Source organism: Prunus avium, chromosome 6, assembly GCF_965620075.1.
Source record: "Prunus avium chromosome 6, drPruAviu1.hap1.1, whole genome shotgun sequence".
NCBI classification, from domain to species: domain Eukaryota; kingdom Viridiplantae; phylum Streptophyta; class Magnoliopsida; order Rosales; family Rosaceae; genus Prunus; species Prunus avium.
Genome location: NC_142289.1, coordinates 3,860,494 through 3,873,401, shown reverse-complemented (window position 1 = coordinate 3,873,401; position 12,908 = coordinate 3,860,494). Strand labels below are relative to the sequence as shown.

General features: G+C 42.1%; 1 protein-coding gene across 1 annotated transcript; it reads right to left on the bottom strand.

Annotated features, from left to right (window-relative positions):
- Positions 1-10,554: 10,554 nt before the first annotated feature.
- Positions 10,555-12,393, bottom strand: LOC110769364 (uncharacterized). The gene is made up of 4 exons (XM_021973314.2): positions 11,754-12,393; positions 11,577-11,602; positions 11,410-11,469; positions 10,555-11,335 (listed from the first exon to the last, which is right to left on the bottom strand). Exons 1-4 carry the CDS (start codon positions 11,896-11,898, stop codon positions 10,847-10,849), a joined length of 720 nt encoding a protein of 239 aa, XP_021829006.2. The 5' UTR covers positions 11,899-12,393; the 3' UTR covers positions 10,555-10,846.
- Between the last annotated feature and the right edge of the window lie 515 nt (positions 12,394-12,908).

Sequence of the window (12,908 nt, the reverse complement as noted above, 5' to 3'; positions counted from 1 at the left end):
GGAAGGTCGTCATAGAAGGGTTTCGCCACTCAGTTATCTGTCCGTCGGCCGACATTGCGACCATGTGTTTCTTGATCTGCCGTTCGGCTGGAGTTCCTCCCGTAGCCTCCCTTGTGCCAATTGCTTTCCTCGTTTGATCGGTAGCTATGGTGCTGATTCTTTGAAGGTCCTGGTCCTGCCGATCGGTGGGAGATGGTGGTTCTTGGTGAAGTTGGAACATAATCTGATTCGTCCATCTCTTCCAAGCCAATTGCATCGTACCTTCAGCGTAGGGGGGACTTCGATCCGAGTACCTCTAAACGCCGATCATTGAGTTTTGCTTGGATCAGGATGGGTGAAGACTGTCATTCTTTGCGTCGATCGTTGATCCTATCCCGGTTGTCGGAGTAAACTTGGTATTCTAGGCGACGTTCCTCTGGGGAGGGCACGAACAGCCTTCGAGAGGCAGATGGTTTGCCCGTGGCTTGTTGTTTTCCTTTATCCCGACCGCTAGGCTTCGGAACGCTTCTGAATGACTTCTCCTACCGAAGCTGCATGGTCCGCTCCAGACCGTCCTGTAACTGGGCTGAGTGCGATCGCTGATCGTGAAGTTACCTCTGGGTGTCATCAAGTTTAGAGGAGAGGATATTGTTGTGCTCCTGCATTTTTGCGATTTCTCTTTGCAGAGCTTCCATGCGGGCCTCCAGAGTGTTTTGTCGAACGGGAGTTTCTGTCTGGGGGGTGCTAGGCAGGGGAGCGGGGCTCGCCCCGCTACCGAGGTCGATGATGGGACCATCGGTAGGGAGGGATAAAGATGGATTCATTTTTGGCTCAAAAAGGTTGAGATATGGGTTGATCGATAATCGATTCCCACAGAAGGCGCCAATCTGTTGGCACTAAAACAGAACAGATAGAGATAGGTGCAACTTACAAGTGATGTGGACGATCCAGGGATCGATTGAGTGCTTGACGCAGGTTCCGTCCTTCCTGGGATGCCGATCCTGAATCAAGAAGAGCCGAGGCTCGTGAGGTCTATGGCACCGGTGTAATACCAGCCTAAGACCCTCCGATGCCGAAGTAAGTTTCTTTCTAAGAGCATTTCTACTGACAATGTATTTGGCATAAAAGTCAAGCTGAAAGTCTTACCCCTTGTCTATAGTGAAGGGGCTTATTTATAGAGGGCATTTGGAATGCTCTTAGCACTTAGTTTCGATGTGGGACTCGGGGGAGGGTCTTCTGAGGTCGACATGAGTCTGTGGATATCTAGGTGGGGCCTTCGAGGTTTGCTCCGCAGAATTCCCGATGCATGCCGATTGTAGGCTTTGCATGTTGATCGGTAGCCGATGCCGAATGTTTGCTCATCGAGGCAATTGGGAGAGCTTACCATTCCACGTGTCACAGTATGAGTGTAAGGTTAGATATGGTACAAACAAAGCTCCACAGGTGTTTGTGCCTGATGAATCACGGCCATAAGCTGGCCGAAGGAGCCCCTTCTCTCGACCCTGGCGCTTGTTCGTAGAAACTGAAACGCAGCGTTTCGCCAGGGTACTTCGCCTTCCTAAAGATAAAAGAAGAAATGCGAAGGCATGATCATCTCGGCCTCAAGCGCAGGCCGAGGCCGAGGCCGAACAAAATCGCGGTCAAGGCATTAAAGGCAAATCATCACGTGATAGCAGGGTCCCAGGCTTCATTTAATGAAGTAGTGCCTGTTTAATGCAGCAAACCCATTGGCCACAAAGAGGCATTTAATGCATGAGGGAAGGTGGGAAGTGACTGAAGTCAGGATTTGGTGATGAGGATCAGAGTGATTAGACCTGAACATTCTCACAAGAATTCTGACAGCCTTAGATATTGGTTCACCAGCTATCCAGGCCATAAATGCGTCTCCACGGCCAGAGGCTCAGAACCCACGATCAAGAGCGGCGGCCGAGATTCACCGGGATTTCTGGGGTCACACCACCATACTTCACGATCCCAAATGTCGATTGGACTGCCCACTTGCGCTAATCAGACTCCACTATGCGTAAATTCAGCCTCGATTACTCATCCAGGGACTCTTCCTATAAATACAAGATTCGAGCTACATTCAAAGGGTTCAACACCAAAACAAAGCCTCCAACGGAGCAACTTATTTTTTCCTGTAATGCACTTTCAATATCTTTACTTGCTTTCCTAGGAGTAGTGGTAGATTGTAAGGAAAATTCATTCATCAATATATCATACGACCCTTGATTTTCAAGGCGCCGGAGCACCATCCTTGTTGTTCGTTTACTCACCCCATATATCACACGACCGTCGCTCCCTGAGCAGCGTGCCGGAGCACCGCCCAAAACCCACCACCAACACCATCACTCAACGGCCTTGTAGTTCAGGCCGTGAACCTAACAGCCGAGACCAGTTCCTCTCTCGGCTACAATCGTTTGACTAGGAAGACAGATCAAACAGGCGCACCACTTATCCATCCAACACTCATCAACACATCGACGCACGGTAGACCGTGCTGGCACGCCCACGCACAACCGCACCGCACCCAAAAGTAGGAAACCACGTGTTAACGCACATCCCCTCGGCCCGGAACTCCAGGCCGTGAGATTTGCGCGGCAGACAACAGGCATCCCCACTTTTGCACCATTTTCCACAAGTTGGCCAAAAGCTCTCATCTTGACCATTTAAGATTTTGTAGTTTGATGAGGAGGCTGACATAAAGTAGCATTTGATGCACCAGAACTACTGCTGCAGACCGGGTTCCCGAAAAGTCTGCAACTTGTAAAAGTGACAACAAAGAGTGATGGTGAGGGGAAAATACACAATTATCATAGGAAATCAAGATCAAGGCCCATCAACTATCGCACATTAATGTATTTTTATATTCATAACCCAGACTTATTCTCGAAATCTGATTGTTCTACAGATCAACAAGCTGCAGTTGTGGGTTGATGCTATCGCTCATGTTCAACATATCGTTAAACGCATTGTATTTGAGCTTCCTGTCAAGAGTTAAAAAAAATGATCAGTTTCATAAATTTACAGTGAACTTCGATGCATGTATTCTTGAGTGTTCTCCCTGGAACTTACACTAGCTGTAAATTTGGAAGGCTGAAAAGCTTCTCTGGCACAACCCCTTGAAGTGATCCAAATTCTATGGCTCTGTGTGCCATAAAAGGAGAGAAGTTCAACAAAGGATTTCAAATAAAGTTTTCAAAGTTTACTTTTCTTAGACTTGTGAAGAGATACAAAGACTTTTATACAACCTCCTGAGAACTTACAAAGTGGTGAGTGAGGGTAAGGTTCAGAACCAAAGTGGAGCTTCTGATGGGTCAAATGAGTTGTTGCTAAGGTCTCTGAGAGTAAAACATTAGGATTTGCCAGTACAACAGAAAAACAAACAATTTGCAGGAGTATTGGAACTAGAAATGATAGCTCCATGTCTTCTACTCATACATATTTGAGGGAATTCATTCCACTTAAGTCAGGTAGAGGGCCTGACAAGTAGTTGTGCGCGAAATTTCTGGAAGAGAATATATAAACCATGAAAAATCTGATTAACAACCAACAAGATGATGGTTAAATAGAACAGTAGAGTCTGCAAAATTGATACTCACAATTCATTGACATTCGTAAGGTAGTTAAGATTTGAGGGGACACATCCAGCCATAGCGTTTGTATCAAGCCGACTGTTGCAAACAGGATTGTCTTGAGTCCAATTGTTGTCAAGAAGCATTTACTTAGAAGTGGAAAATAAAACAAAGAAATTCAAGATTTGGTTTTACTTACAGAACCTCAAGAGTCTTAATAAGTCCTAATGTTACTGGAATAGTACCAGTAAACCTATTTCTGTCAAGCAACCTACAAGGGAAGAACGAATATCAGTTAGACGAAATAAAAATAGAGAACATAAACTAGTTGATGGGATCAACTTACAAGTGTATCAGTGCCATCTTAGAGCTGAAAAGTTTGGCCGGTGTGAAACCTGAAAGCTGGTTCTTGTTCAAATGGCTGCATGTTCATAAAATCATTTTAGTGCTTATGCAATATACAGTGGAATAATCCCTATCAAAATTTTACTTTTTCACAATGGGGAAGAGTTGGGATATGGATAATTGCTCACAAGTGTTTAGCCTTCAACAGGAGGTCTAAGCCAGGGGAATGGTAGGTCGAAATTGGAATTGTTCCAATCCACTGATTGTCTGCCAGGTCCAGCTAGTAGAGTTTGGAGAGTTTGCCCAAAGAAGGAGGTATGGCACCAGAAAAGTTATTTGAATTCAGAGCCCTGAGAAGGACCAGAGATTTACATAAAGTTGGGAAAAGAAAAAACTCATATTGACTTGATGCACTAAAAGCATGATTACTAATATTTTCTTACAAGAAGGATAGCTCTGCAAGATTGCCTAATTCATCTGGAATTTCACCATTGAAGCTGCAACCAGCTAGGATCCTAAAAGATGAAAAGTGTCATGAATTCTCATTCAATATATATAAAAAATAAAAAAATGTATGTTGCATTTGCATATACAATGCTAAAATTGGAAATATGAAAATTGCTTGCTCATTTGTTCTTACAGGATATTTAAATTTGTCAGATTCCCTAATCTTGGAGAGAGAGGACCTGTGAGGCCAGGGTTGAATGAAAGGTTCCTGCACAGTGTGTTGAAATTGGCCCAAATTAATGTTTTCTGCTTTTGCCTTGTGTCGACAACTTTGGTATAGCCGAAAGTTGTGTTTTGTTGATAGAGTGTTTTATTAACAATTGGACAAAGGAAAGAGGAAACATGCAGCAAATCACGTGGCCAAAGGAAGAGAAAAATGGGAAGCACAATTGTTGAATGTTAGTGGCCAATGATATTGCATGGATTAATTATGTCTTTAGTGGGAGACAAAGCATGGTGGATGAAGGATTTTCTTCATTCTTTGGCTGACCATAACGTGGGTTTGGTATATGGACATTAATTATAAAGTGGGTTGGCAGGTGGTCATTAATTAAAGGTGGCTAGTTGGCTTTTGGAAAGTTTGAATGGCTACAAAAGAGAAGCAAGCAACGGGTGAGGTGGGTGGGCATTTGTGCCTCACCATTTGGGGTGCCGTGTGCAACATGTGAGAGAGAGAGATGAAGGAGCTGCTGCTCCTCTTTGTTGTGGCTGCACATTTGAAGACGTTTGCTTGTCTGATCAGTGAGAGAAAAATCCATTTCTCTACTGGTCTTTGGGTGTGGCACTATTTGTTCTCTCTTTTAGTATCGGTGTGTGAGTGACTTGGGTGTATTTGGGATTTGGGTTGTGAGAGTTAAACTCTATAATTCATAGGGTAGGTGAGAGGGTTAATCTCCTTTGGTTGTAATCTTTTTTGGGATACTAGTGGAATTTCTCGCTGTCTTCGAACTGGATGTAGGCTACACACGGGCCGAACCAGTATAAATCCTTGTGTCGTTTGGATTTCTGTATTTCATAGTTTGCTCTTGTTGTTTCAATGGTTTCATATCAACCACCACAGTGCAATCCGCTTCCGCTGCGCACAACAAGTGGTATCAGAGCTCCAGTTCTTCGATCTGGTGGAGTTTTGTGTTTGTGATGATGAAACCAGGAGACTTGTTGAGAAAATATGAAATTATTTTGACAGGAGAAAAATTCCAGACTTTGGTGTTGAAGATGAGAGCCTTGTTATTGCAACAGGGGCTGCTCAAAAGGTGCTAAAGGGTATCTAAGCATGGCCAGCAACGTGTTCCAACGATTGAGAAGGATGATGTCTTGAATCGGGCACTCACTGCGATTGGATTGCAGTTAGCGGACGGTGTTCTTCGTGAGGTTGCCGATGAGACTGCACATGCTGGGCTATGGCTGAAATGGTGGAGAATACATATATGACCAAATCATTTCCAATCAGTTGTATGCCAAACAACGATTGTACACTCAGTGGTATGGCGGAAGGTACACTTAGTCAAAACTATCTTGTTGAGTTCAATAAGATTTTCATGAATGTGTAGGTCATGAATATGAAAATAGGATGATAAGGATCAGGCAGTAATGGAGGAAAATCGTGTTCCAAGGTGAATGTTCAGGAGGACAAATGCAACTTTGCCACAAGGACGGGCATTTGAGATTTGATTGCCCATCAGTCAAAGAAAGAAAAAGAGTCTAATAATTCCTCTTGCAGGTGCTTTTGTGGATGTCGTAGGGAGGATAAAATTTATGTTCCTCCTATGATCGATGATTCCGGTGTGCCGTGCTTGGGGTGTGATTTTTTACTTGTCTTTGGTGACTTATGAAATTTTCTTTACGGTGGAGTTTCAAGAGTTTTCGTGGGTGTTCCTTGTGGGTAGTGTGTAGTTTGTTGCTTTGATTTTCTCTATGTACTTTGGGTAGCATTGTTTATGGCTACATGGGTTTTTTTTTTTTCGATCATTAGATTTTCAAGTGAGGGTTTTGATTGTAAGGGGTTATCTTTCGGGAGGATGATTCCCTCCTATGACAGCTGAAATTGTTCGTTCTGCTACTTGGTCGCCCGGGCTATGCGTGTATTGTAGCAGAAGAAGCTTGAGGTTCAAGCGTTTAAGGTTTGTGCGGTTTATGCACGTACATTCAGCTGGTGTGGCTTGGTTATGAGGATGACATTGAAGAGGTTCTTCTGTTGGGGTCATCCGGTTCGATTGAAGCACACATTTTCGGTTGCAAGTTCAAGGAGTGCTTGAGCTTGATTTGGTAAGAGGAAGATGAGCGATAGAAAGTTCTACTATGGCTTGGTAAATTTGTGCCAAGGTGGAGATTGTTGAAATTGGCCCAAATTAATGTTTTCTGCTTTTGCCTTGTGTCGACAACTTTGGTATAGCCGAAAGTTGTGTTTTGTTGATAGAGTGTTTTATTAACAATTGGACAAAGGAAAGAGGAAACATGCAGCAAATCACGTGGCCAAAGGAAGAGAAAAATGGGAAGCCACAATTGTTGAATGTTAGTGGCCAATGATATTGCATGGATTAATTATGTCTTTAGTGGGAGACAAAGCATGGTGCAATGATGAAGGATTTTCTTCATTCTTTGGCTGACCATAACGTGGGTTTGGTATATGGACATTAATTATAAAGTGGGTTGGCAGGTGGTCATTAATTAAAGGTGGCTAGTTGGCTTTTGGAAAGTTTGAATGGCTACAAAAGAGAAGCAAGCAACGGGTGAGGTGGGTGGGCATTTGTGCCTCACCATTTGGGGTGCCGTGTGCAACATGTGAGAGAGAGAGATGAAGGAGCTGCTGCTCCTCTTTGTTGTGGCTGCACATTTGAAGACGTTTGCTTGTCTGATCAGTGAGAGAAAAATCCATTTCTCTACTGGTCTTTGGGTGTGGCACTATTTGTTCTCTCTTTTAGTATCGGTGTGTGAGTGACTTGGGTGTATTTGGGATTTGGGTTGTGAGAGTTAAACTCTATAATTCATAGGGTAGGTGAGAGGGTTAATCTCCTTTGGTTGTAATCTTTTTTGGGATACTAGTGGAATTTCTCGCTGTCTTCGAACTGGATGTAGGCTACACACGGGCCGAACCAGTATAAATCCTTGTGTCGTTTGGATTTCTGTATTTCATAGTTTGCTCTTGTTGTTTCAATGGTTTCATATCAACCACCACAGTGCAATCCGCTTCCGCTGCGCACAACACAGTGTGAGTGTTTCAGCTTCAATAATCAAACATTAAGAGATATCAAAATAACTGACACTGCAAAAGAAATATGTTTCAAGTGTATTCTTTTCATATTTTAAAACTCACTTCAAATTGGCAGTATTCTGCAAATACAATGCTGGTAAAAAGAGGACAAATCATACTCACAAGAATCTTAATTCAGTGAGTCCAACAATGTCACCATAAAGTTTCCCCTTGAGGCTCCTGTTTGATAATCCCCTGCACATATAAGCAAAAATTTATAGTAAGGGAAGAAAGTGAGATCATTGCCCTTTAACTACAAATATAGATCAACAGCAGAACTCACAGTCTAGACACCCTTGCATTGTTGCAGGTGACTCCCTCCCACCGGGAATCACAGGGATCATTTGACTTGTCCCAACTGGGTGGCGTATTTTGCCACGAATTCTTCAAGGATAGGAGCACAGCAGCTGGATCGACACGCTTATAAATCAATCAAACTACCCTTAAGAGAGCTTTTAGGCATATATGTGCAGAATGTTCATTTTTCAATTAACATAAAGAGGAGATCATGCAAGAACATACCATCATTGGGGTCTGTGACAGAGGAGATCATGCAAATCCCTGCAGAATAGAAGATAGCCAGAAAGAGAAGCATTCGCATGGTTGCCATGGTCAGGATGTCAAAGGCACTCAGCAAAGATTTGGTTTCTTTCTCTTCACCCTTCTTCTTCTGTGTATATAACAACTGCAGGGTGCAGCCCTTGACTTTTTTGACTTCTACTGAATGAGGACTGAGTTGCATGCATGCATTGGCAAAAACAAAGTCCACTTCCCAGTAATTTAATTAACAATGCTTTTCTTTCTAAACAAGGAAGCCGCTTTAGTCGATTCATTTTAAATAAACAATGTGGACTGTCTAGTGATTTTACCGTCTCCACCGATAGCTAGTTTATGTGACAGATGTTTCATGTTCTCTTTGCACATTTGAATTTATGTGTTTAGACTTCAAAGACTCTAAAATCCCTCCATTGGAGAAAACCTGATGTCACTACGGCGGAATTTCAAACCAATAACACATTGCCATATGTTTTAACTTTTCGACATAATATTGCGTGATTAGTTTGATATGACATCTCATTGCACAGAAACACTTCTCCCTCAGTTGAGCTACCAGTTGAACCCTTCTCCTAATTGCAGCATAAAATTTCATTCAAGTTTCTAACTTTCATCCCAAAATAAGAGGCTTGGGATCAAAATCTTCCCAACCTTAACATTTCATTCATTTGACATTGGTAGTCAACTTAACAACACGTAACTAATTTTGTGTTTTCCAAAAATTCTAATATTTTTTTATGATTGCATTCATCAACAGTAGTGTCTATGTAAAGAGTATAGCCATTCAGCTATACTAATCATAAAAAAAAACTTTTTATAAAAAAAGACAGTAAAGCCGCGCGGCTATACGCTCTTTTTTTATAAATAAAAAAAATTTCTCAAGTATTGCCGCGCAGCTACACTATTTATTAGAGCAGTTCCAGCAACAAGGGTTGGGGGGGTTTAGGCCCAAAAACGTTTCCAGCAGCAAGGGCTGGGGGGAGTCAGCTGCTGGGGCCCACGAAACCAGGCTAGCCCTCAGGCAAGATGAGCCTTAGTTGAAGCCCGGGTTTGCTGACGTCGGCAACAACAAAAATTCAGATTTTTTTTTTTAATAAATACTTGGTCATAGTTTTCACTTCCCACACCAAAAATCTATACAAATTTCTCTCATCATATCTCATGTAGGGATGGCAAAAATCCATGCGGGGGCAGGTCCCCGAGCCTAACAAGGGGAGATTTCGGGCCCAAATAGGTATCGGGTACGGGGATCCTCGAACTTGACAAATCCCCGACGTGTATGGGGAAGGGATGGTATTGGCGTCCCCATCCCCGAACCCGACCCGAAAATATATATGTTTATATTTAAATAAATATATATATATAATTATAATATTTATGTTTAACCCTAAGTTAACCTCCCTCTCCTAATTCTTCCTAATCTTCTCTGAATTTTCATATTGATGTGATTTTGAATAGTTGAGTTGAACTTTATAGTTAATTTGAATGTGTTGAATGATAATTTAATATGAAACTTAATGTTAAAATGTATGATAAATATTTTTTATGCAAAAAAAATCGGGGATTCGGGGCGAGTATGGGGAATAGTCCCCCGACGGGGACGGGGACGGGGATTCCCCGAAACCTATTAAATGGGGATTGGTTCGGGGATGCAGGGCGGGGACGGGGATGGTATTGTCATACCCGGCCCTTACCCGGCCCGTTGCCATCCCTAATCTCATGTGAATAGTTGTTGCCATGGTAATTAATGGAAACACCACAACCTTTTGCAAGGGCAGCTACTATTCACATGAATAGTAGCTGCCCTAGCCCCCCCTTGCCATGACAAAGGGTTCACTGCTGGAAGTGCTCTTAAAAAAAGCAAAAAGGACCCGCCTAAAGCCTTGTGATTTGGTGCCCACGTGTCAAAACAGTACAGCCGTGCGGCGATACTATTTTTAATAAAAATTAATAAAAAACCACAGTATCGCCGCGCGGCTATACTATTTATTTTATATTTAAAAAAACCGCATGGCGCCTACGCTGCTTTGTCACGTGTCAAAAATAGTACTGCTGCCCGGCTATACTATTTTCATATAACTTCACCACGTGTAAAAACCGTATAGCCGTCCGGCTATATATTATTTATGAACGAACATATATTATATGTATTATGAGAATGTTTTGATTTGTTGAGTCCATCAACACCATAATAATGGAAAGGCTAGATATTAGGGATTGTTTAGGAAAAATCACTGGATAACAAAAATGGCAGGGTTTTGTAAATAAGTAATAAGAAATGGGCAACTTTTATCCTTCATGGCATCCGTTTTCAAAATTGGGTTTTGGTTGGAAGTAAATATGTAGATGAATTTTTGTATAGACTATTAGAGTTGCAAGGGCCTATTATATAATGACCCTTTTTACATTAAAAAAAACGTAGTATAGCCGCGCGGCTATACCCTTGAAGTATATTAGGATCATAAATGGGCCCACATGACCCACTAAACCTCAACTGGAACCTTAGGAAACTGGAAGTAGAAGCTAGAAACTCAAAGCCCAGACTCCTGGAAGACGCAAACTGATACCTCGAAGAAGAGAGAACAATGGCAGGGACGTTAGTATCTCGGGCCTTCCTTCTTCTTACCGCCTCTAACTACAAGTCCAATCCTTTCCCCTTTGTTCTCAGTAAGCGTCTCATAGCCATAGCTGCAGCCAACCACTCCAACAAAACCATCTCTTTTGCTTCTTCTTCTTCTTCACTCACAGAAAACCACCACAGGAGGTTGCTTCTCCCATTATCGCTATCTCCTTTTCGTACCTTCAATAGTGTTAGGTTCTTCAGCTCCTCCGAACCCAGCACCAAAGTCAATACCAAGGTTAACTTCTCTCTCCCTTCAGACGACGAAGACGATGACGAAACGACGACGAAAACCGCCACCAAAGAGATCGACAAGTCGAAGCTCCCTCCCCCGTACGACCCTTTCAACAAGAAGCCCGCCATCGAGGACCCAGAAGACCCAAAAGACCTGCAAGAAGTCTTCCACAAGATGCGCACCGATGGCCTCACCAACAATGCAGTCATGATGTTCGCCGCATTGTCCAAAGACGGCTTAACCCACGAGAGCAATATGCAACGATCCCCCTGCAAGAAACCAAAGCATCACTAATTTATCTGTATGCGAATTTGATTTAAAGAGGTGGGTAGTTAAATGGTACCTCTGAAAGTTTAGAAGCATCTCTAATGATGATTTTTGTACTATATCCTCCCAGACCAATCTGACAGCCATTAAAAAAAACCGAAACCGGAAATAAACAGATCAACACCAAGAATGTGGGAAACAGAAAACAGTGCTAAACTAACATAACCAGGTTCTAGTTCTTACTGAAGGCGAACTTTGTTGTTCTGAACCTGCATATTTTGAAGAAGAAAAAAAAAAAGTCGAGATGTGAGAGAGATCCAAACTGCCATTGCAATGGTTAAATCGGATCTGAGACAAATACAGAAACAGATCTAAAAAGAAAGAAATTTTAGAGTCATATAGTGAGTGAGTGTTAGTTACCGGGAGAGTGAAAGCCATTGTGAGGACCGAGAAGGAAGAGAAGAGGAACGAGCATGGAAAGAAAAACCAGACCCAAAACTGCAATCACCAGGCCTCTCCATCTTCGCTTCCCCGAATAAACACCACCCCCACCCCCTCCCTTCATCTCTCTCTCTCTCTCTCTCCTCCTAATCCGATTTCATACCCACCAATCCCATCCTCTAATCCCACGATTAAGCAACAATTAGCAACAATTAACAACAGCCCTTCTTCTTCGTCCTCTTCCTCTTGCGCTTCTTCTTGCTGTTGGGTTCTTATTGTTATCAAATGCGAAGCCTCACTCGCAGCCGCATCAACAAGTAAAGCGCTTTTCTTCTTCTGTGGCATGAATCATTCTAATGGCTTTATGGGTTGTTTATGAGCTAACAGTATCTCTGTCTCCCACTGCGATTCAATCAATGTCAAGCCTGGAGGATGGACAGTACGGCACAGATTGGATTTCCTTCTTTGACACAAACTCTGATTTTCTCTCTGCGAAAGGGGTGAAGAAGAAGAGAAAGAGCTTACCGTACACTAAACTTTTTTTTTCCTTTCTTTTGTTGTTTTTGGTTTTTTACTTTTGGAGTTAAATCTTTACCTTCGGTTAACGCCTTGTGTTTGTTATAATTCTTTGGGGTCAGATCCAATTCTCACAGTATCACCCGTGACTGGACTCTTCCTTTAAAAAGCAAAAAAAAAACCCAAATTAAGAATTATTTTTCTAGTAACGTGATCATTGTAATTTGTATATGCCTTTTTCGTTTTTATTTTCTTATCTTTTAATCTTTTTTTTGGTTCTATTTATGTTTGGTAGTTCAATTCTTTTTGATGACTATGCTATCCACATCTCGGAATGCCAACAAAAACAGAAGATATAGCAGTTGCCCAATTTTATTTATTTATTTTTTTGCTACTTTAAAATTTACCCAACCTAAGATATTGATCTAGTAGTAGTAGAGTTGGCCTTGTATTTGAACTCAATCAATTGGGGAAATTAAAGTTTTAATAAAGGAAATGCTACTTTTATTCAGACAACTCGAAAGGATTGTCAATCGTTGATGTGTGCATGAATAGTCGAGAAAACCATTTTCATTGTATATATGATATTCTTTAAACAAACTAAACAAACAGAATCCA